Source organism: Homalodisca vitripennis, chromosome 8 (assembly GCF_021130785.1).
Source record: "Homalodisca vitripennis isolate AUS2020 chromosome 8, UT_GWSS_2.1, whole genome shotgun sequence".
NCBI lineage: Eukaryota > Metazoa > Arthropoda > Insecta > Hemiptera > Cicadellidae > Homalodisca > Homalodisca vitripennis.
The window spans coordinates 69419463-69445909 of record NC_060214.1 but is presented as its reverse complement, the minus strand read 5'-3'; the positions used below and the strand labels follow the sequence as shown (position 1 = coordinate 69445909).

General features: G+C 32.8%; 1 protein-coding gene across 13 annotated transcripts in view; it reads right to left on the bottom strand.

Moving 5' to 3' along the window:
• Nucleotides 1-11735: 11735 nt before the first annotated feature.
• Nucleotides 11736-26447, bottom strand: part of LOC124367694 (ral GTPase-activating protein subunit beta) — a 101226-nt gene continuing 86514 nt past the window's right edge. For 11 of the 13 annotated variants that reach the window (XM_046824729.1, XM_046824731.1, XM_046824736.1 and 8 more), the window contains 6 exons: nt 24554-24686; nt 22549-22710; nt 16483-16653; nt 16247-16379; nt 14725-14841; nt 11736-12096 (listed from right to left, as the gene is read on the bottom strand). In XM_046824729.1, the coding sequence (XP_046680685.1) occupies nt 11982-12096; nt 14725-14841; nt 16247-16379; nt 16483-16653; nt 22549-22710; nt 24554-24686 (831 nt within the window). In that variant the 3' untranslated portion in view covers nt 11736-11981. The remainder of the gene's footprint in view (nt 12097-14724; nt 14842-16246; nt 16380-16482; nt 16654-22548; nt 22711-24553; nt 24687-26447) is intronic. The other 2 variants (XM_046824730.1, XM_046824742.1) reach the window with 1 other exon arrangement.

The following is a 26447-nucleotide window of genomic DNA, read 5'->3' as shown; positions in this document are numbered from 1 at the left end:
ATTTCACTTCTAACATCTAAAGCTCTTAACCATAAAAACTAGTAATATGAACCCAAAATATGCCTTCTTCCATTTTCTAAAAACTACATAGAACCTTACCATTTTTATTACATCACAAGTACACTAGATAAAAAACTAAGGACTTTGACTTTAAGATTCCTCTACAAAGGTCTAAAATAGTTTAATTGTTACTGAATACTCTTTACCTATTCAATCAATAATAATTAAAATAATTGAGACAAATTTCAGTTGTTTCACTGGTCCTTATAAAAACTATTTCACTCTCTCCGACTTCATGGCCTCAAAACACTGCTGATTATCACTTATCTCAGGAATGTTTAGAAAGTAATATGCCCACAATTTCCCTGTTTTCCAGTAGGAAATTGTGTGTGAAGCCGCGGGTAACTACTTGTAGTTTCTATAATTAATTTTAAAGTATAGTTTTGATCAGTTATCAAAAAGTGTGTAGTCAACTTAGCATGGCATTGGAACTAAGTTCAAAAAATGTTTAACAGATTTTGATCTAAATTCATGTGAACCCATCTTAGTGTTACTTGGAATTCGTTCAATAAAGTTGTAAAGCTTTTCACATTGGAGTAGACTAAGAGTGGTTATATTAAATCATTGATAAAAGATGTTATTTCAATTAAACATCCATAACTGCTTACAGTGTTCTTCCAGAGAAAAGCAATGAATGCTGTTGTCATTTTTAAAAAGTATATATCAAATCTATATGCAATGTGATTTTGGCGAAAGCTTTGAAATATTATCGGATAGTAGTATATATGCCTTTACAGTTTTCTTCAAAATAGGGTTTGTTTTGTTCTACGATTTTTCTGTGGTCTTCATTTAAGAGCTTGAACATATGATCTGGTCTATCTAATGCTGTTCAAATGTAATCATACACATATTTACCACAACCTAGGATTTGTTTCAATATCCTTTAGGCAAAAATTTCATCTATTTAGATCAAAGTAATCTAGAAAGACATCAACAGTACTTGAGGAGAAAATATCTTGTAAATATTTAGAGATTTTAGATGCTGTGTACAAAATAAAACAAATTATTAACCTCTTGACAGAAGTTCCTCAAGTAAAATCAAAATTGTACTGGCTTTTTAGTTTAAGAGCATTATTAAACAAAACTTCTAATAAAAAATCTTGTTACATCTGTAGTATGGGTTTTTGTTTACCCTACATACCAAATATGTTTAAGATTTGAATGGTTTTGGTATTTTTCTCGAACAGACTGTCTGACAAAATTCACAATTAAGCATCATCTATTTACATCAAAGTAGATTGTAATTATTAATAAAGAATACAGAACACAACCAACTATGCATTTTGCAAAGTAATCTAGAAAGAAACCATCAGTATTTAAGGAGAAAATATATTATAAATGTTAAGATTTTAAATGCAGCATACAAAATAAAACATATTATAAATCCCTTGACAGGAGTTCATCAAATAAAATCAATATTTTACTGGCTTTTGCATTTAAGTTTATTATTAAACAAAAGTTCTTAAACAAATTTGTTACATCCATAGTATGGGCTTTGTTTACACTACATATCAAAAGTGTTTAAGATTTGATTGGTTTTGGTATTTTTTTCACACAGTTACACAAAATTCACATTGAGGCATTTTTCTGTTTTTCGCTCCATAGGCTCTTGTTGTTCGGTTTGTTTGTTAAGTACTTCACAGGTCCTTCTTAAAATCGTGTAATTACCTATCTGTGCAATAATTGTTCATATATAGGTCCTAAGAGACTTTTAAACTTGATACAGAATTTCTTCTTGGTTCAGGAAGAACTTCTAGTAAATTTAGGGTTAAAAGGTCTAAAATAAAGGTAATTATGACATGGTATCGTATGATGTAGAAACAAAAGTGAAGTAACTTTATTGGAATGGTTGGAAAGACTCTCATTACGTTCTGTCAGATCCTCTAAGGTTTATTTATATACTTATTTTTAGTTTAATATAAATTACTTTTATAATCAAATGCGCTCCCTGGTCACTGCCTAAAGGCATGTCTACAGCATGTCCCAAATTTTTTGACCCATATGGAATTAATTGCCCCATACACAATTTTGAATTTCTAAGTAGACAATTTCAATTCTTAACTACACAAAAGTTCTTAACTGAATTAATGTTAAATTTTTGGAATTATTATATGCTATTTCAACTTAACCTATGCAGTACTTACTTATGATTTATTATAGGTAAAATATCACACCATCACTTCACATAACCAATGTTTTAGAATATATGACTGACTGTAGATCTATATATAGATCATTTTTATTGCATACAAAATACTCTTATAAGACTAACTTTGAAATTCTGAAAACCCTTCGGGCAGAGCCATATAGTCGAATGTATTGCAAATCCACAAAAAGGACATCTAGGCTGTAAGAGGTTTCTGGCTGGAGTTAAGAACTTGTTTAGGGGCAAGCATAAGTAATTTACTACTAAGTACACTGGAGGCTCCAATTCCCTTCACTCTAGTACTTGCAGGGTTTGTTGGCTGTTTTAAAATTTACCTGCTAAAACCCCACTCTTTTCCTTCTTGTCCAGTGAGCAAAACCACAGTACAGCATTACTTCAGCTGGGTGAGTACCTTGCACCAACACTGTTTTTCTCAACATTTAAACTCCATTTTCATGACAGCTTGCCGAGTCACAACCTTGATCTTTTGACCAACAGATAGTTTGTCACTGTTCTCACGACACGGGGTAGCATGTGAGAATCTAGATGCACGAGTCAATATGAACTGGTGCTCCTCTAACTAGCAAGAAAAGGCAGAAAGTATTTGAGGCAATAGTTTAAACACAATCAAAGTATTAAAAATGTAAATATTAGTTTTAAGTTAGGTTTATAAACTCATATTTTAGTATTAGTATTGATGCTGTTCATATACATTTAATGTATTGTATATTTATAGAATAAAGATGATTCTCTCTCTCTCTCTTCTTTAAACTGTTACTGTGTCTAAAGGGTCATGATAGTTAAAAAGCAAATGAACAGACTTGTTCCACTTAAACTTTGTAAGACCATAATCACACTGTCTCCAATCAAACTCTCCCCTTTTAAGTTTCTTATCTTTTGCTAGTTGAGGCATATTTTTCTTTACCATTCCACAGACAAAAATTTGGGTTTCCTTTAATCTGATAAGTAGTGCAGGACTAGTAAAGAAATCATCAACAAACAACATATGATATTTGCCAGTAAAATTGTTGCACAAATCTAGAATGACTCAGGACCAAAGCCCAAATTCAATACTGTCAGTTTGTTTTCCAGTATAAATTTGAAAACAGAGGTTGTTGTGTTGTAACCTTTCTGGTCACCCTTGTGGTTTCTGGTTTCCAAATTTTAAATTCTTGCTTGATTGGCTTGTTTTTAATATGTATATTGCTTTAGGCTACTTCAGCCATTAAATTTGACCATTGGCTCATCAACAACAAGCTTTTTTGGGGTTCGTAATGATCCATGAAGGATATTGAGAGATAGTCAAGCACTGGCCTAATTTTATACAGATTATCATAGTTGTTTCCTCCACGTTCAAGCCGTAACACGTTGTCATTAAAATGTATAATGGTTAGGATACACCCAAATCTATTTACAGTCATTACCTCACAAATATAGGAATCGTGGAAGTCCGGAGCAGATGACCAATAATCACGATAACTGGGAAGCCTTTTCATCCCCATATATGTTCATTCCAATGAATAAACATATTTCATCTTCTGCTACAGCTTGGAATGTTTTGTTTGTCTCTTGCTGAGTAGCATACAAGTTTGTATGGAAGACAATATGATCAACTAGGTCTTTGTGAAAAATACAGACCAAATAAAGATGCGGGTGACTTATTTGGTAGATTCTTAATATTATCAGCAAGTCCTGAACTTGACTCAAAATCAGGAATGGCAGTTCTCTGCCTTTTATTTTTATTCCATTTAAGTGCAGGTACTCCTATTCTCTTGGTTGTTTGAAGCAGGGCTGTCCTGGCTTATGAGAATTGACTCTGTGTTAGAATATCGCTGTCTTTTAGTAGGGTGACCCGGAGTAGATGATGGCCCTGGCATGGCTGAAGGTTGGAGAGTAAGTTGTATCTGATACAAGTGGTGTTCCAGGTAAATCAAAACAGCACACTGTCTTTTGTAACTCATAAGAATCAGAGGCTAAGAATGAGTTAAGACCAGGTCGTGTTGATATCTTATTATCTACGTACCTAACTATAGTGTCAGATGGGGAAATCAGACTGTCAAGTAACAATTCTTCCAAAATTCTTAGTGAATTTATTTCTTTAGGCCCACCCGTCTTATTCTAGCGAGAGTAGGTTTTTGTAGGAATGGACCAACTAAAAATTTGGCTATTACAATATGTCTATCATGGTTGGATAGAATATGTACTAGAGACTCCACCTGTTCTGATTTATCTGAAGATGAAGGTAAAAAAACTGGTTTTCCTCTTTTGGAAGTTTTTTCATCAGGATACTACGTAGAATCTTCATCTGTGTCATTGGATTGATCACAATCTGAATCACTAGGGATTGATTCTAGGTATCCCGTGATCAATTCACGATTCATAACAAAATAGTTCAGAAAAATAATAAATGTTTCAATCTTTACAATAGGTTAGGTCTACCCTAAATGCATGGTGGTCAGTACCACTAACCACTTGTTAGAACATGAAAATTATAGTAAATTGTCCGTTCATTTATTAAACATTGAGTACTTACTTCCTTACATCATTACTTAAAAAGCATATACACATAAGTAGAACTGAGAAGCCTATTACGGCCTAGGGATAAGTCCTACCCATTTACTATGTACTTTCGGTATAAGGGAGATATCCTTATTAAGGTTACGCAACATTACAAAATAAATGTTTTTTGTTGAAGCATGTTAGTATTAATTTCTCTGTTTTCCCATAAGCCATTGTTAAAATGCCATATCACAATGTCAAGGAAGCCCACCAGTTTAAAGTAACGTATGTGAAAACATTCATGACTTTGGTCACTAAGGTTGGTTTTATAACAGTGTTTAAATAATATATAAAATGCATTACATCATTTAAATTCATCACCTGGAGACTGGAGTATAATTTTGATATTAACTTTTTATTTACTATCTGCATTACACTACTGATCAAGCACTGTTTACTTAATATTTGATTAAATTTAAATGTAAACAGATGTTTCAGCCAGTCGACATAAAACTGAAGGTGTGAACAGCTGTTTAGTGCCAGTTTAATTTGGATTATGAAACGTAAAAACTAAATTTTTTCTGAATTTCAAAATATTCCAGGTAACTTTTTTTATATTTTGCTTCATAAAAACCTTCCTCGGATTTCAATGGACATTTTACAAAAAGAATTAACCGAGTTGGTCCAGCCGTTCTAGAGATTTGCGCTTACCAACACACTTTGCAATATATTTTTATTTATAAGATATCACAAATATAACTGTGTTGTGTTCAAAATCAAAGTTATTTTATGTCCTCATGGAATTTAATGACAATGTTCCATTCAATCGAAAGTAGTAATGTTCCAAGTAGGCGTGTAAAATTCACATTTTCAATACTTTTGACATGTCTGACTTTACAAGTTTGAAACAAATCTCAAACCTAGATCATTGCAAATTAAAACAATTGAAATTTTTTCTCTGTACATCCTTTAGATAAAAGTATAGAATATTTAAAAGTAACTAAGTAAATGGTGGTTTTTTTCCACTGTCAGACCACTGTGAAGTGTGCCTTTTCATGAAGGGCTGCTTATCGGCAAATCGTGTACCAATTAAATAAACAGTGATTATAATCATTATTTACAAAAATTGGCTGAGTGTTTTGTGAAGACCCGTACCGTAATTTGACTAGTATACGTACACTATGATTACCTAATGTAAAGTATATCATTTTAATTAATTAAAACTCTGCTGATTATTCTGCTTTCTTATTGTATGGCGTAACTTTTATAAATTTCCCCGCGCTGCAGTAAGGATCGGCTTCCCTCAAGTCAGATGTTCTCTGTACCGTCACCAGTCAGAATTTTCCACCAGTGCCTAATTCACTGCAAGGATTTGCAGAGATCCTTCAGCAACCGCAATGGTCAGAGTTGGGACGGAGTATTTCTGAAAATGGCGAAGCCTATCCCTTTTTTAGGGGTTTAATTGGACCTGGTGATGAACAAGGGTGGAGTGCAGCACAGTATGACATGACCTTTTGACATGTGTCATTAACCAAGTTAAGTAACAATTGTAAACAAAGAAGAAAAAATTGTTTTAATAAAAAAAAGGAAACTGGTGTACAGCTGCTAAACAAAATTGAAATAGGAAAAAATTATTCTTCATTTTTAGCTTAGAATCTGAAAATACATAGCCAGTCCAACCTTTTTGTTGCACGCTGTAGCCTATTTATTAGTTTGTTTTTAACTACTATCTTTTTCTTTAGTTTAATTTACTATGTATGCTGTTTTTGTTGTATTATGAGACCACCCAGACCTCCTTTAATGATAGAGCGTACAGTCCCACGTCCTGCTGGAAGGACCTTCCGGAAGTACTTTTGTACGCAGCGTTGCGTCCTGCCAGCAGGACTTAAGGCACTTATGGCGAATGTTTGAACTGTCCTTCCAGCAGGACGCGTCCTTCCGGCAGTACTTTTGGTAACCAGAGCGCATTAGTGGCAGTAATACTTCAGATATGGTGTTGGGCGAACAATAAACTACTGTAAATTTTGTAAAACTGTTTAATATGACTCTTACTGACTAATACAACAACTGCCTTGTAATCTATTTTATAAATGTAAAATAAATGTATAAACATACGAAGTATAAACTTGTTCCGTTACACAACAGAGAGAGAATACATGAATAAATTAAAAGTATAGAATAAGTAGTAAAAATTAAGATCTACCCAAGAAAACTTTATTAAGTATTTCAACTAATTAGTAAAATTCATTATGTATTCATATACTTAGGAAAGATATTGAAAATCTTGGGACTTATTTTCTAATATGTTTAGCTATCTCAAAGAACTAAATTCAAAAAAGTATGATTTCTATCTTGATAGCTACATAGTCATCTTTTTCAATACATATCTAGTTCTTACGACGTAAGGGTATACCATTTTTTATATGGTATTCAAAACAATCTCTGCCAGTTTGTGGGCTACACATGACAGCATTAGGTCCGCATTTCTTGCAAAAGTAGCTTGCTTTCATTTGCTTTCCGTGCACTCTCGAGCAGATTAGACACTTCCTTTGAACTCGCTTCCGTTTGTCTTCTTTAGAAAGGTTAACAAGGACGTGCGAGATTACCTCCACAGGTAAATTCACTTCATCGATTAACAAAGGTTCTGCAGGTCTTGTTTCTGGTGGAAGGCCAAATTGGTTTTTTATTAATTGCAAGGCTAGTCCCTTAGTGAAGTCTGTGTGAGACTTCTTTTCAAGGGCAGGTCTGTGAAGGTTATATGCTAAAAAGGCATTAGTTTCCATAATACCAAATATACAAGCAAACATTCTATGATGCCACTGTTGAGTTTGCCACACCGTTTCTAGTGCTAGTCCATCTTGGCGAATGTGGTTATGTATGTCTATGGCAGGAGCTCCCATGAAGTAATCTTCTACTAGTTTTGGACGTGCTACTTCTTTGGTGTAAGGTTTTCCGTCGTCATCATATCTTTTTTTTGTACATGGTTTTCCAGGTAAAGTTGTAGAGCAGGTACCTACAAACGTATGAACCTTACGGTCTCTCCATCCTACACAAATAAGATCTACATTTTCCGAGCTTGCTGTAGCTGATATAAAAGACCCCTTTTCCTTAGGGCACCTCAGGACAGTTTGCTTCAGAGGATAGTTTCTATAGGCGGTTTTAACCATCCCTAAAAAATACAAACCTCTTTCCTTTAACTGAATACTGGTCTTTACAGAAGAAAACCAAGAATCTCCTACAACTATTCGACCAGTTCCATGCCACGGTTCAGTCAATCGTAGCGTTGTTGCAGTTTCGGCACCAAAGTCCTTTTGCCATTTTTATTTTTCATTTCTTCTTTCCCCTCATTGATTTCCAACCCAATCATGATTCTTGATGTGCTATCACAAATAGTTTTTACTTCACAACCAACTCCTTTAGGTTTCCTTTTAATTTTCATCACAGCAGGCATGCCATTTTCACGGTAGTTGCCTTTCCCGTACCAAGCAAACATGGATTCATCTACAGCTAATTTGAAACCTGGGGAAAAACTCTGCCTCCAATGTGTTACGTACATGTTGATGAGAGGCCTAACTTGATACCACCTATCTCCATTCCTTTTATCTTCAGGCATGGCAAATGCCATTGCCATTAAAATTTCTTCAAAACGATGCAGACCAATCCCAAACCTAGAACCAAAAGCTGGAGCAGGAAAGAGGCCGTCGGTTTCCGTAGACCAGTAGTTGCGGCGGACCCCTAACATATTTATACTCATGGCGTACAAAATACCAATTGACTTGAAAAACTCATGTCTCGAAATTGGTTTTCTTCTATCCCTCAAATGAGCATTTGAACAAACTAAAATATGGTTTATATCATCAATGGGGAAAAAAATTAGCCAAAAATCCATTTCATTGAGGGATAGAATTTCTCGATTAGTATTGAGCAAGTGAAAACGAGGTTTGTATTGATGGTCCTTGAATTGATCAATATTTACATGTTTACCAAAGTCCCACTCAGTGTCATTAACTAAAACTAAGTTTGAATTATTATAGATTACCTCTGCATCTGCAGGTAAATCAATAATATTGTTTGATCCGCTATCAAGGTCTTCATCTTCATCATTAGATTCATCGGATGATGATGACGACGAACTGTTTTCAGCACTGGTCAGTTGAACGGTAGTCTTCCTCCTTTTACTTTTCTGGACATCATCTGAAACAAAGAAATCGTTTCAGATGATGCCTTTTTAATAATAAACAAACATTTATCCGAACTTTTAATGTGACAAATATTACGAGTTTTACGTGTGCCAAAAGTCCGTCATCTATACTTGTCCCCTTTGAAACTATCCTGGTAATGAATACCTTTACTATTCAAGTACAACCAAAATATACTAAGAAACCCAGTTTTAATTTATCAACTATTAATAATGGTAGAAAGCGAAAAGTTTTCTCTTACCTGATAGCGTTGCAGGTGATATGAGCTGGCGGGGTAGGCCTATAGCGGCGCTGGCAGCAGGCGTCACACCGGCAGCGATTACAGCTTGACCATCACTCGAGAACAAGTCTTTTAGCAAACATCTAGTTGTGTTTTTGTCAATGTCCCTCAGAACTGTTGCACAACTACACGTCACTTTAATTACAGTACCATTACACTTAGTGGTATCATAACTACTACCAAATAACGAGCGACTCCATGCATTTCCACTATTTAGAGTATCAAAATAAGTAGCGAAAACATACACACGGTCACCCTTTCCTATAATCACCGCCATTTCTGAACGGTCAGAGCTACCAACTTCAGACTTGCATGTGCTAATTCGTTACATTTCCCTCTTTCTAATGGGACCAAGAACGGTCCTGCCAGCAGGACTTTTCGTCCTTGTGTAAGCAGTTGAATTACGTCCTCAAATGAGAACGTAAAGTCCTGCCGGCAGTGCCTTGTACGCTCTATCATTAATGAATGTGTGGTGATGTATGCAAGTAACATGCTCTACTCTCCTATTGATTTGTGGTTAATGACAAAATCTATGAATGGACACTGTAATGAGTCCTTTTTAAATACTATCATAAAATATAACAAGCTTTCAGATATTATGCAATCTTTATTGTTACACATTTAGTTTAGCTTATTTATGTATTTTGAGTAATTTGTTGTGTAAAGACCATCAATTATGTCACTATTTTGTTATATTGGGTGTTATTACTTAATTTAGGACAAAGAAAGTTAATTTGCAAGTGGTATTGCTAAATATTTCAAATATACGTAAATTATTTTTCAAATATATGTTAGATTGAATCTAACACGCAAATACAAGCTATGGCAGGTTAAATATATTATGTAAATGCAATCTACTTCATTTTTTTATACATAATAATAGACACCTGAATAAGATCAGATTCAATGCACAACAAACTGTACATAAGGCATTTAAAAATAAAGTATGGCACAAACAATAAAACAACATGTTAATAATATTGTTTTATTTTTAAATAAATAATTATATATCTGAAGTACAAAACATGATTGAAAATAAATAATTTCTACATTAGATAAACATTAATAACAAAATATTCTTATTATTTAGATTTAGGCAATTAAACTTTTAACAAATTGTTTGAAAAATCAAACTAATTTTTAAATAAGTTAAAAATATATAAATTCCTTTCATTATAGTATTTGGATTGGTTATCATTATTAGAAACTTAATTAGCTAAAATAAATCGAGAATATTTACAAAATTACAATACAATTTAAAATGACAAATGAAAATATAAAACATTACATTAATATAAACTTAGGATTAAAATTGTACAGTTAATTTGTAAAACAATAAATAAAAACAAACACATGATATAACATTAAAGGACATGTGTTTACATCAGAACAAAATGGTTCAGATAGTAGTTAAGAACAACACTAAAACAAATTTTTAAAACCTTTAAAGAACTTTAAAGTGTGTTCAATTTTACAAAAATAGATAGTTTAATACTGATAAATGTATATTGAAGGATACTTTCAGACAAAAACAGATTCATCTAACACAATCCAATCTGCCTCTAAAGTGAGTCAGTTATTCTTATTACAGAATGGAGAATGATAAATTAAGGCTAAGGTCCAAACCAATTTACATAATTTTTCATTCAAGGTTTGTAGTTAAAAACCATATAATTGTTTTCTTTTTTGTTACGCCAATCAAACAAAACAGAAGTTTATCGACAAATGTTTTAGAAAATTCTGTGTAAAAAACATTTATACATTTTTTAAAGATCCCTATGGATGTCCAGGAGCAACAAATCATTAACTGCAAATATCTTGCAAAGATATGAAGGTACAAGGGTAAATCGATAAGTCTAGCCTGCTACAAAGGATGACTGTTGGAGTTGGTGGGGGAGCTCTCTGTGTTAAAGGCAGTTGCTTGCCTAAACAGGACGAGCCACCCCCTGTCTGCTTTGACTGGAGAGGTATGTACAGAGCTGGCCTCACCTTCTTCCATGGAGACATGACAGATTAATACCCAAAACCTACCTCATGGATTTCGGTTAGGAGGCAGCCTCTAACCCCAACCTTACCCTTCCAGAATCCCATATCACTCTGGAATCAGCGCAAAGGTCCTTTTCAGATTAAGTACAATTTCTAAGCTTCTTCTCCTAAGAGAACATCTCTCAAGATATCACAAGAAGTACAATTGACCTGTAAATTAAGCAGATCAAGGGATAAAGAGATATCCTTGAACTCTGAATGCCTGTACAACTTGATAGGCAAGATTATAAGGCTAAAATAAGTACAATATTATCATTTCAGAATTCACAATAACAGCAAAGAGAGAAATGAAAACAGTTTGGCCTAACTCAGTTGGCTTGATATATTTTACGGTATTTTTTAACATAGCCCTTCTCAACAGTATTATAGCCTTTTACATCAACTAACCTCAGGAGAGAGAGTACCCAAATCTTGCAGTACGATCAAACTCGCCACCTTGCATTTGCAAGTCTTGCACACATTGCCCCAGTGGACAAAATCTATACAACACAATAATACTGTGCAATTTGAGGTGATAGCTATGTTTACTATCAATGCTTATTACAAACACTGCGTATCGCATATTTCTCATTGAACAATATATCGGATATGCTAAAATCAATAGTGGAGGTGTCCATTCAAGAGGTCACTTAAATGTTCTTCATCCAAGAATTACAAAAGAGAACGATAGATTGATTCCACTTCCCAAAAAGTGCCAGGAGCTCAGTGCTCGGCTCGGTTATCACAGTCTGCGCCGCCGTGAGATCAGAGGTCAAGGTGCGTCTGTCAACAGGTAGGTGAGCAACTCTGACTGGGTCAACTCACAGCGGTACTTGGACACAAGTTCCTGCACCTTCATCCGTCTGCGGACATGGGGTGGCTGGTAGCTGGAACAGAAGAGAACACACATTAACACAAATTGTTTCTTCAATAACAAAACAGTCATTCTTGTTCTTAAACATTCCTCTTTGTTTTTAATATTGTATTTATAAATGTATAGAACATTGTTATAGAATCAATTTCTTATATTAAAACTCATTCAAAAACATGGGTCAGCTGTTGCACTTGCAAGGTTGTTTACAATAATCCTAGTGCAAAATCTACTCCGACTGACTTATTTTTAAGGAAAGACCAAATTCCTTACCTTGCCCATTTCCATACAAATTTGCATGGGAAACTTAAGAAGCAAATTACCCTAAATCCCTCCTAAAAAGTCGGTGCAATACAAGGTGGATAGGTAAGATAGGACTGATAAAACATCTGGGCAGACCTTTAACCCATGCTATCCGTAACTCAGACTCAGTCTTAGACTATGTAGCCACCCACTCTCCCTACAATAAACCAGCATACCTGTAGAAAAACTGCACCATTATGCAAAAAAGGTGCTGCTGCAAAAATCGCATGTATACATAAATTTATTCCAAGCTCAATTTTGCACTAATTCTTTTGGAGTGATGTTCAAATTCTTCGTAAGTTATAACTAATACCTTATAAACAATCACTATCGTTATAATACAAATTAGGTTTAACATTCTTTGAAATAGGATTTCTATATTAGACGATTATGCAAGATAATTTTTAACATTTTTCCAAATTAACATACATTTTATAGTAACAATAATTTATTAGCGTTCTAGACACATTAAGACTGTCATAAATAAGTCAAATTACTTTTTGGCTCTCAATTCTATTAATATAACCAAAATCACCAGAATCAATTAATATATATCAATCATTTATCAATATTTTTATTTATTTTACTAGCAGTTACCCGCAGCTTCGCACACAATTTCATAGGTTTTGCACCTGTATGAGCACTTCTGGTTTAAGTGAATTATATTTCTGACGCAAATGTTGAGTTTGCCTTCTTGCCACGATCAAGAAAATATGTTGTAAAGTGTATATTTATAGCCATTGTAATTTACTCTGGTCTTAGTATTTTTGTCCCATAGTTGATTTTGCTTTTTCCTTATTAAGAAAATATATATACATACACAGATCAGAGAAGCCTACTTCTGTCAGAAGACAACCAAATGGGTTTTTGTAACAGTCTTTAAATCTATAGTAAAAGTTAGTAACTTCGTTTTTTTTTATGCAATACTTAATATTTGCTAAAAATGTTCAGTTTAAAGTAGGTTAGCAATGATACTATTTATGTGATTGTTTCTTTATAAACTGAAAAATATTTTAGAACTGGAATTGATACTTTAGTTCAAAAGCTTAGTCCAGTGAACTTTCATCTAGCATAGTTTTTGCCGACTGTTTCAAAGGGAGTCTTTGGAATCAAATTTTGACCATGACATATAAGTTTTACGACGTTTTTTACAGTAAACGAGTACTTACCTAATCACTGAAATCTAAAAATGGCGTGAGAACTAATGGTTACTTCTTAGAGAATGTATACACTATAAAAAAATTGAAAATAGTGGTTAAATTAATTAAACACGTGGTTGTGCTGTCACAAAACAACAACACAGAACAGTTGATTAAATTTGACAGGATGTTTCAATTAATATTTCACAACTTTAGAGCTAAGACAGCTAAGACGGGACTTCTTGCTACTTTAAAGGCCAGTGAGGCACAGCCCAGAGGAATTGTCAGAAAAAAATAGAAAATATTCATACCAAGGACCATAAGAATGTAAATTTTCAGTAAAACCAGTTGAATAGTTTATATGTGAAAGCGAAACAAACAAACAAAGGCACTTTCGCATTTATAATATTAATAGCAGTTATCCGCAGCTTTGCACACAATTTTGTAGGTGCTGTACCCGTATGAGCCCTACTGGTTCAAGTGAGTTATTTTTCCAACACCAATGTTGAGTTTGCCTTCTTGGCACTTCAAGAAAATATGTTAAATAAGCGTTGCACATGTATGACCACTGCTGGTTCAAGTGAATTATATTTCTGATGCCGATGTTGAGTTCTTGCCACGACAAAAAAATAGTGGTTAAATTAATTAAACATTACGTTGTGCTGCCATAATACAATATTTGCACAGAATAGTTGATTCCAGTTGGCAAACTCTTTCAATTAATATTTCACAACTTTACATGCCAAGATGGGATTTTTCGCTACTTTAAAACACCAGTGCGGCGTAGTGAGGCGATTTTTGGAATAAGAATAGGCCTATAGATTCATCCAAAGGACCGTAAGAATGTCCATGTAAAATTTCAGTACACTAGGTTGAATAGTTTACATATGAAAGCAAAATGAACAAACAAAGGCACTTTTTCATTTATAATATTATTAGGATTAGGATATGCAATTTAAAATAGAACACTTCAGTATAAAATTATGTTTATACAATAAAGACTTTATTAATAAGAGGAATAATCACAAAAGCTTCTAATATATACTGGATCCAGAATTTTGTCACCTTTATTCAGTGTTCAGTGTCACTCTTATATTCCTCCTTTATTGATCCATTTAAAACTTTCCCAAAACATCATTCTACATGGTAATTTCACTTAACTGTATACCTACTGGTACCGATATAAAGATACAATTACTAACCTGTCGTTATCGAGTCTGCGTCTACGGCAAATATTAAGGGCCGTCTGGCGAACAAGTGATCCAACCACCCGACGGCTGATGACCATTCCATCAACCAGTGGAGTTGCTATACTCATCCTGTCAAGTATCAAACTATTATTCCTGCCTCTGGCATTCTCTCATTATTAGTACAGATAATAAGCAAACATTTGCTACAATTTTTAATTCATTGTAAAAAGTTCAAATGTTAAATAAGACTAAAATTGCAGTTTATTAAGCTTACTTTTATTCATTAGCACAGTATGGAATTCAAATATGGGGAAGTAGTTCAGTTATTTTTTCTGGTTTTTAAATTCAAAGGAGATATATAAGAACTATGTTGTTCTTCAACAGATAGCTTTGTATAAAAAACAGTTGTAGAGAGCTGTAAATTTGAACCATTCCGTCATGTACAATTGTTCCATTTTTATTCATGGTTGCCTAAATTTAAACTGATTATCCATCATGAACATCAGTATAACTTCCATGTTCACTAATTAACATTATTTGAAAATACACCAAATTATGAAGGATTAAAATTTTACAATAAGTTACCTGGACATTTAAAGAAAATGTACTTTGGTATTATCCAGAGGCCACTATTACCGGGTACATAAATAACTACATTATTACCAAAAACATATTTTTCTGATATACTGTGAAAATTAGATATTATGACAATCGGTTCTTATTTTCTGCCTCCCAAAAGGAAGCGATGTCGCCGAGAAGGCCACTCTGTCCCTACATAATATTATTTGTTATTACATAAGTAATAACAAATAATATATGATACTTTCCATATATTTCTGAACAGTCTACATTGGGATATCATTTTAGACTCCAGATGTATACGAACATTTTTTTTTAAATGTGGTAAAATTGTTAAAAAAAAGGCAACAAAATTTAAACTGCATTTTTTACCAGAAGCTAGAAAAAGAGAATAATAATAAAAATAAAATCATAAATTTTATCTTACTTTATAGTTAAGAATTATGATTTATCACTTATCTTACACAACACTAAATAAATATTACACAATAAAACACATTATACGGCTCTCTGCAAATATTTATTAATTACAATTAATATAAAATTTTATTGTAATCAGACCATTCATACAGTTTTTATAACAGTTTCATAGTTAACATAAAACTGGACATAGAATGCCTTTTTTATGAGTACCTCGAGAGATGCAGTACGCCTTACTAAATTTTGCTTATACGTAATAGATTGTAAATATTTAAAATGTATTAAAAAAAGGATAACATGGTATTCAACAAATCAACTAGGAGGCAACGAATTTGATTAAAATTAACCTGTTTCTTTCGTTGTGGCCTAAGCTCACATAAAATGTACCTATAAAGTAACATCAATGAAAACCAAAAGTTGATATTTCAGTGAATCACAATGCTTTCTCTAATACACAGTTTGGAGGACAACATAATTTGATAGTATTTAATAGAAGAACTTTATTGTAACAATTGGTTTGTTGGGCATCACTAACCTGCCAGTGGGGCCCTGCAGTTTTACTCTGAGGAGGCCACTGTTGAGGGCATGCAGGAAGATAACGAAGCAGTCCTGGGCCTTGGGCCCCGTCTGGGTTTCCAACCCTGTGGTAGTGTACGCCATCATCTCTGCTGTAGAAGGAAAAAAAGAGGTTGAAATGTAGTTTTAAAAACCCACTTGGACGTTTTTCAGGGATACGTTAAGTATTAAAATTGTTCCCGGGAATTAACTGACCAGCAGGGAAGTGTAGGTGATCCTCATAGCTCTCCAGCCACACGAGCATGACAGTGGTGGGGGGATGACGTCGGCTCCAGCGGGGGTCCTTGTGTGGCTCCAGGTCCAGACTCATGGTGCGTGGCTTGTCCGTGGCCTCACAGGCACTCAGGCTGCGCTCATACCACACTGCTACAGAATAGTGGATTACTTTATTTATTACTCAACTAAACGACTTTTACTTCTGCTATAAATGATCAAATTTGGTCATATTTCTATTAACATTGGCGACCACACCAGTCCGAAGATCTCACTTAATCTTTCAATTGGTAGTAGCAACAGGCAGTGTGTACAAAGGGAAGGGACGTATTCAACATGACATGACATTGGCTCGGGCTTACTGTGAATTTTTTGTTTTTGGGGAATAATTGCACTTCCCTCTAAGAAGAATTTTATTTGCAGTAGCAATTTTGTGGATACCACGGATCCTTGGTTAGCAGACTCGTTGATTAAGAATAAGAATAAGAATTTTATTCTGCCAGAAAATATTCCACACAAATACATTGGCACCGTCAATACAATGTTTACAACTTTTGTAATACAATGAATATTTCTAAAAAGTCTTGTTTTGTCCACACTGTTGAGATGTACTCTTCCACTGAATAGAATGATCTTTTTACATAGAAAATAATTTAGTTTAGCTTTAAATTCCATATCACTTAGCATCCTTATATCCAATGGTAACTTATTGTATAGTCTAATAGCCATCATCATTGGGCTTTTGTCGGTTTTAGCTAGTCTAGTTTGAGGTAAGTTTGATATTGTTACGACTTCTTGTTTTCATAATTGTGAAACATTTTTCCTTAGGTTTACTTTTTCTAAATTAGCTCGGAGGTAAAGTAGGCATTGTTGTATATATAAAGAAAATAATGTCAAAATTCTAAAACGTTTAAAAAGTTCTCTGCAACTATGATATTTATTGACTCCTGCCAATATTCTGACAAACTTTTTTTTGGATGATGAATACTTCATTTGCGTAAGGAGAAAGAGCCCCAAACAATCAAACCATAATTTAAGTGACAGTGAAAAAGTCCGAAATAAGATTGTATAAGAGCTTTCTCCTCAAGTTCACCACATAAACGTTTAATTTTGCAAAAACACTTTTACTTAGTTTACTTTTAATCCCCTACAATTTGCTGATACCAATTTAAATTAGGATCAAAAGTCAAACCTAAAAAATTTTGGAAATATATCTTTTTGTGTCTCATTAGGAATCTTCCTCTGAGGCTAAATATTACAGTAGTGGTCTTATCATTATTTAGAATCAAGTTGTTGGCAGTGAGCCAGTTCTCTACAAGATTAATATTCAATTTGTAGTCTTCTAAGAGTTTGTTATAATCTTTATTTGTAGTTACTATAGTTGGTATCATCAGCATATAAAACAATATTTGCAGGTACATTTACACTCAAATCATTCACATGCAATTAAAAAACAGCCAAAGGCCCAAAACAGAGCCCTGTGGGACTCCACAGGTTATGGTTTACACAGAGATATATCTTTTTCTACTACTACATATTGAGATCTATTCTTTAAGTAAGAGCTAAGTACATCTAAAGCTATCCCCTTAATATTATAATGTTCTAGTTTTTTAATCAAAATGTTATGAGACACTCGGTTCAAAAGCTTTGCTAAGGTCACAGAAAGTTATAGCAGCAAAGTCTTTCTTTTCATAACAGTCTAGAACCGTATCAACCAAGAAATAAACAGCTTGAGCTGTTGATAACCCTTTTCGGAATCCAAATTGTTCTCTACAAAGCAGATGTTCCATTTTCCAAAAATTGTAATAAACTGTTTACATATGACTAAATTCCATGACCTTAGACAAAACCGGCACAATAGCAACTGGCCTGTAATTTCCCTATTTCATTCCTTTTACCTTTTTTAAAAATAGGATGAACTTTGGTGATTTTTAAAACATCAGGAAATATTCCTAAATTTAAACAATTATTAATTAAAACAGTCAATGGTGTTACAAAATAAGTTATTGTTTGTTTAACTAAACAATTCGTCATACCAAAATGATCCATGCTATTTTAGGAGCTAATTGTTTTAATTATATCTAAAATATCACACTCTGTTATACCTCTAAAAATAAAACAGCTTGTATCATGAGGCACAATTTTCTGACTTAAATAATACTTAAAACTATAATTATTTTGGTTCACATTTACATATTCTTTGGCAACATTTATAAAAAATTCCATTAAAAATCATCAGGCTTAAAATAATTATTTACACTTTCCTTTGTAGTACACTTTTTATTTTTCTATTTACAATACTCCACAATGCCCTTGTTTTATTTTTTTGGCATTATTTATTAAAACTAGTATTTGCATGCTTTTTTTTGCCTCTTTAATTTTACTTCTGTACATGTTTTTCAAGGTATTATATTCATTTTTTTGTACCATGCAATATTTGTTTCTTTTGAAAAATGGTAGAGAATATCTATGTAATCTATCTTTGATACTTTGAAGCTCAGAATTGTACCAATGACACTTCCTATCTATTTTTTTATTCTTTGTTCTATTTTTCACAATACTTACAAAGCATATATCAAAGTAATATTTTAGAATATGTACAAATGTACTGAAAGCCAACATTAACATCGTCTGCCATAAATACTTCCTTTCCAATTTTCTTTCAATAAATAATATTTAAATTCTCTAATGCCTGCTTCAGTTATTTTAGTTACAGTTTTAAAACTCTTATCACAAAAATTACTTTCAAGATCAACCTCAAAAGAATATGTAAAAACTTGTGCAAGGTGATCACTGACATGCTTATTAACTACAATCGTTGTATAATTATTATCAAGAGAAGTAAAAATATTATCCAGGCATCTGAGACCTGTCTAGTAGGCTCAAGAACTGTTCCTTTTAATTCCATACATAAACAGAGATTTACAAAGTTTACTGCATTTTTATCATTCATAGCCCAGAAAATTCATGTTTAAAAATCACCACATATAACACATTGCTTATTTAAACGATTTATGTAACTTAATACTTTCTCCATGAATGTCAAAGAAAATTTCAATATTACCATTACAACTACGATATACAGTTACTAATACAAGCTCAACTTCCAAAATTTCGACACATGCAATTTCACAATCTAGCTCAATAGAGAGCCCCATTGATGTCATCCATTATTTTAAGACGTGTTGGATCATAACTAGAAAAACTTACTGTACCTCCGTGGATCTTAGAAGTTCGACAATAACTGGTTACATGTTTTAAGTCATTAATTGAGTATGTACATATCTCATTATATTCCATCCAGTACTCAGTAAGGCATAAAAAACCTAAATTTAAATTCAATTCAAATATTTTCCAAAATACTTATTTTTAAATAGAGAGGCATTGACAATTTTTGATGGTAAATTTGTGAAATTTGATTTTTTCAGAACAATTTTTCAACTTTACATCATCTTTATTTTTCTTAATATAATTAGTTTGACCATTTCTTATCTTATTTAACATTTCCTGACAAGATACTATAATTCTATCATTACTTAAAAGTAGGTGATGTACTAGTGCCTCATGAAATTACTTGATATTAAAAATATTGACAGTTGTTTTGGAGAAGGCTGTAGTTTTCCAACAGAGAAATTCGGTTCCTGGGAGCAGGCGACTGGTCTTCCTATCGGTCCCTGAGAACGTTTTTAATTATACCCATCTGTGAAGATGCCTACTGTCTCAGCTATCATATTAGATAACCATATCTTACCCTTGTGGTTAAGGTGTTGTCCGTGTCGTGTATGTAACTGTCTCACCCCCGCATTACTTGCTCTACACCAACTGAAACATTGCTGAACTGTTCACTGAGTCCTTAAGACACTTATTGGTTTTTACCACTTCCTTGTTTGACGCAGGACCAATTTGCCAAGTCGTATCTAATAGGTAGGTCTAACTAAAACTACATTAGTGTCCTTTGTTTCATTAAGAGTTTTTATGTAAAATCTCAAGAAAGTTGTCTGCTTCATTTTTTTGCCACATCATTACTTCCGCAAACAACAACTAAAGTATCACTTTTACTAAGGTTATCTTCTTTTACATTTATTACTTTAAGTATATCTTCAGTAAGTCCACCAGGTCTTACAAAACCTACTGCCTCATGTGTTCCCTGCACTGCATTCAGATGCCATGCTAAATCACGACCATGGCTATCAGCGCAGAATGAGTAAATTTCTTTTATCAGTAGATTTAGCAACAGAATGAGCAGTGTTAATTTTTTCTTCTACTTCGTCAAGCCGTAATCCTCATCAACACTGCCGTCACCATCCTCAAGTACTTCATAGCGATTGTTTTATATCAACTTCTTCATGCACTATTTGATGTTTCAGAAGGCTATGTGTTTGAATTTTTCCTTTTTTACTTTGGAAATTCGGTGTGTTGTAGAGTGTGTTACTGGGCTTAATTGTTTATCCTTCTTGCCTTTTATTAATGGCCAGACAGGTTTCTTAATTAAAAATAACTGAATTGAGTTCGTTAATTTTTTTTCTCTCTAACATTATTATATTTTTTTTTCCTCTTTTTTTTAAGATTAAACAAGTTGTGCCTTATGCATTTTCAATTCTCGTATCTCCTCATTTGCTTGATTGAGATCATCATTTAGAGATTTTATAATTCCATTTTGAGTTTCAAGTTTCTTGGCTTATCTCAGCATTTAATTCTTAATTTTCTTGTTCTATTCCCTAAGTAACATCATAAGACATGCAGGAATCACATTGTTTTTTTCCATTTTACATTGCCTTTATATTTCCTTTTAATTCATCATTGGTCAGTGAGGTACACTGTGAGTGATACCATTTACAGCATCTCCCTTTGCATAAAATTGCTTTATATTTTCCAACATTTATAGTACACTTTCCACATGGAAAAAACTGTTTTTTTATTCCTCATTATGAACAGTAAAATTACATAGTTTTTTTATCAATAACACACTATAGTGAAATTCACTATAATTCAAAATTTTAAAACAGTAATCCTTATATTTATTATTTGTTTGTAATTAAAATTTAAAACATAACTTATTTTTCAGTATAGAAACATGTTATTTTAGTCTTTAATAATTATGGTATAAGTTATGTCTAAAACCTTTTCTTAATATTCAATAAAGTTTAATCAGTCAATCATTCATTACTATTGGGTTACAACAGTTGATGATATAATTAATTGGGCTATAGTAGCTGGCCTTGAGCTGTTCTTCCAGCTCTATTCAAGTGTCCAGTCAGCTAAGTCAACAATAAGATAAACTGCAACAATAGGAGTTACTACTGTCGGACAGCATGCATAAACTGGTTACTGTTAATGTCAGATATGTGTCTCTTTCCTGTTAAACAAATATTTCTCATTAAAAGAGAAAATGGTTAAACAATGTCCACTTTGTGTTTTATTGTGCCAAATTATGTGATTAAGCACTCAGATTAATAATGTTTTATTAAAAAGTTCAGTTTTTATTAGTGTTTCAATAAATATATTATAATTGCCACAAAAACATGTGCTTTTGCCAGTCTAGAAGTAAGTACTTTTTAGTGATTAAATTTAATGCTAATTAGTAGAGAGAGAATAATGTTTCTTGTCTTAATGAATATTTAATACTTATCACAGAACTTTAAACTTCACCAATGTCAGCCCAGGATGGTTAATTATGTTATAAAAATATAAGAAATCAGCACACATAAAAACTTAAAATCACTGAACTTGACTATCACAGTAGTATCCTTACCAAACTAATTATTGGAATTAACCAGACAAATCGCTCCATCAACTAAGAACAGCTACACACCATCACCCACAAAAATAATTATAATTAATTAATAATAATCACTAGCTCTTGAAAATGTATAGGCCTTCGCAATAAACCATTCAGGTAATTCTCATTGCCTTCAGAAACTAAAAATTGGAAAATTAGGCAGTGATGTACAATGGGTACTCAGGGTAAAATTTAATACTTTTTACTGGTAGTAGAATCTGTGATATTTGATTCAGTATTCTCCACCAACAATGAGAGTGTGTGTTCACCTGAGTCCTGCTGATGGAACTCGTCAAAGTGCTTGCTCTTGCGGCTGGACGTTGGAACAACAAACGCTATCTCTGCACTGACGTCTGCCCAGTACAACACGTGGGAGTCACCATTGAATAAGCTTCCTCCATGGCTAGGCAAGCTCTCAGTGGCAGGCTCTCCTGGTGAAAATGCATACAAAACTTCAAGGTCTAGAATACAATTCAAGTGATTAATATGGAAGATAGCTATTTTTATCACTTATAAAATTATTCAAAGTGTAACAAAACTCTTTACACAAACTTTAGAACAGTAATCCATGGTTCAAGAGGTGCGAAAAACTAAAAATATCAGTAGTTTCTCTCTTTATGTTTTACTGTCTCTCTGTCTGTATGTGATTTTTAGTTTAAAAATATATTTTAAGACTGACGAAATTTAACCAAATTTTATATAGATGGGATCTAACAATAAAAATAGTTTGGTCGAATTTGATAATCACATTCCAAAATGGTGGCCATTTAAAATATTTCAATTTTAATATCTTAAAAAGTAATAATTCTTAAAAATTACAAAATTAACTTTTGTAGAAAATTTATGAATAAACTGTACAACACTCTGTGTTGAAATTAGATAGCTAATAACTGGATCACCTTTTCAAGCCTCTTTGTAATAAGGTTAACAGTTTAGCCATGGAATAATGTAAATAAACTAACACATTCAAAATAATATTTTAGCAGTTATTTCTTCCAACTGTTACCCTATTATGAATAAACTTGAGATTGAACATGCAAGATTAGACTAAACACAACTATTCTAGAGTCATCAATGAAGTTTAACCCTATCAACCATCAATTGATCATCCTTAGAATATCTCAGTATGTCCTAAACAGGTATGTCAACATGTTCCTTGTTCATATCTAAACTTACATATAAATATGTAGTGATAACCTTACCTATTTATACCAAATAGTATACAAAAATAATTTCCAGAAAAATATTTTTTTATTAACAAAATTTTTATGGTTACTATCAGTGGAATTTAAATTTTGAATTTTATTTATTTACACATATAATAATTATTTTATTGTAAAATATCTCTTACTATAAATTTCATACTATTGTCTTTAGAATTTGAGTTTCAATTTATTCATGTGGAGCTTTTTTTATTTGCGAAATGGCTCAATAACATATAACAGCAATTTTCTAATAGGGCGTGTATTTTATTTTTGGTAGGAGAGACAGTAAGCACAGAATTACTCATGTTGTGTGTAATCGTAGTACTGCACAACACATTATATTTTGACTAATTGTGTAAATTTTTTTACTAAGAAACTATTTTATATAATTTTTTTAATCCAAACTAAAGATATGAACTAACATAAAAATTAATTTTTGTTTGGAAAGATTTACCTAATTTTTATAAATTTGTAAAGCCATTCATTCATAACAATTTAAACAAAATTTTATTGTTATTGTAGCTATAACAGTGATATTTATAGAGAATTAAAACTACTTATTTTTACATAGAAATTTTTAATTTTTGTAAAAATACTGTATATACAACACACAACAAAATATTGTTATACTTGTAAGAATTAAATAACAGTAATGTTTTGTGGAAATTACATGAGGCAATCAAAGATCAGCAGAGATGGTTCCGTAAGATTAACCCTCGCTTATGGGTTCCCGTAAAAGCAAGATCTGTTGGAGCCACAGTAAATATTCATTCCTCTTTAAGGCAGCTCATCTGATGACCAGAAATTTCGAAGGTGAACTGTACAACAGGAAATAGGTCTTGTTTCAGGCCACTTTCACCTGAAGAAGATCCCTACGCAAATTGGGAATCTTTTATGGTGACCCCGTTTAAAGGTTTCGCAGACAGCAAAAGGATACAGCTGAGCACATCCATTGCTTTGTCATCACTATGGATTTATAATCATGATGAATTAGATTTGCTAATTGTCTGACACTACCAGAGATACAAAGATTAACTTATAAGATGAAGGAAAATGGTAATGTACATACCCTGTGTTCCATGAGCCAGTTTATAGCTAGTGGCCACATGTCCTGTCCAGCCTGGGTGCTGGGATACTCTCACTGGCCAACCCAGAGCTAGCAACATCTCCAGGAAATGTGGGGACACTGTAGACTCTGACAGCTGTGCACAAATTGGACCATTTAAACACCACAAATACATATGTAAATCAACTAATTTACAAACCATACAGAGTGAGGTAATGGGGGTGATATACTCATTTTCTTATTAATAAACAAGTAGCCATAACAAATGGGAAGAGAAGGAATTTACAAGAATTTTATTTATAAGTAAAATTAATTGGAATCATAAATCAGTGAGGGGATATTAGGTAACCAAAAACAAAATCAGCCTAATGTACCAATGCCATATGAAGCGGAGAGGAAGCTTGCGTGTGCAAGCCAAAAAGAAGAACGAACACAAGAGGGATACAATTTTTGAAGAACACAATGGGGATGTAAAAAATTAATAGATTAAAAACACAAAATCGAGAGATGAATGACATGAATCAAGAATCATTTTATTGTCGTCCCACATTACAATGCCATGACAAAGTCAAAGAAATTAGAAATTAGATAATACTAGGTTTAGCACTTATGGTCATAAGTACATGTCAGAAAACATAAAAAAACTAAATTAAAATACAATGTCAATACTGCCTGATAACATCTCATCAACAGAATAAAAAGCTTTTTTCTTAAGCCATCTTAAAACAACATTTTTTAAAACTTTACACGTAATATCTCTACAGCCTAATGGTAACTTATTGAAGAGCTTTTTCCCAATATACAAATACATTTGCTGGGTTTTGGTGAGTCTAACATATCTTAAATCTAGAAGATCTTGGTACCTTGTATTATAATTATGAGCGACACTTCTCAGGTTAAAAACATCGAGATTTTCCTTTACATATACCAAACATTGAAAGATAAAAATACACGGCAAAGTAAGTATACCGTGTTCTACAAAAATAGGCCTACAAGAATCACTAGTACTGACATCAAAAACTGTGCGTAAGGCCTTCTTTTGACATAAAAAAACCTCCTTGGCACCACTTGAATTGCCCCAAAGTAGGGCACCATACAAAAGGTGGGAATGAAACAGCGCAAAATATGCCTTAGTAACTATGGTAGGGCTAGTACAAATTGACGTTATAATTAGTTCTAAGAAATTAGATAGGAAGGTGAGGCACAAAATAATTTGAATATGTAGGAAATACAGGAACAGGAAGACCTAAATATTGGTCAAGAATCAGTCAGAGAGTATATTGTGATGAGAAAAGATATGCAGGTGAGTATGTTAGATAAAATAGTGGAGAAAACAAAAAGATACAACCATTATTTTTTTCAGTCTGACAACAATTTCAATGTGCTACAAAAATCCAACGGAACCTGTTTTTACCAGATGATGATGAATAGATATGATATATATAGTTGATGAAAACAAAACTTGTAATTACGTATCAACTAATCATTGTGGCAACACTGCAATCGCTCCATGTCTCCTTAAAAAACAATGCCTTTTCAACTTCTTTCGCTTTGTATGTGTGCAAACTGTATATTAATACCATTTCTACCATATTATCTTAATATAAAATTTATTCTTTTCATAAAACCAATTTTAAACTTTCTATTTTATCATTTAAATATCCAAAAAAGTATAGATTTTACAAGAAAAATCTAAGTTGGATCCAACATAACAAACTTGTATATTAATATATCTTTTGCTATGAGGTAACTGCCAGTTGTACAACCAAAAATGTACAAAGATCTTCAGTGAGGTAAAACATTGTTTTCCGATCAAACTCAAGATCGCTTCGCTACAGCTGGCCTTTTGTATATCTCAGTGAAAATAAGCTTTTTAAATAAAAAGAAATTCCTATTA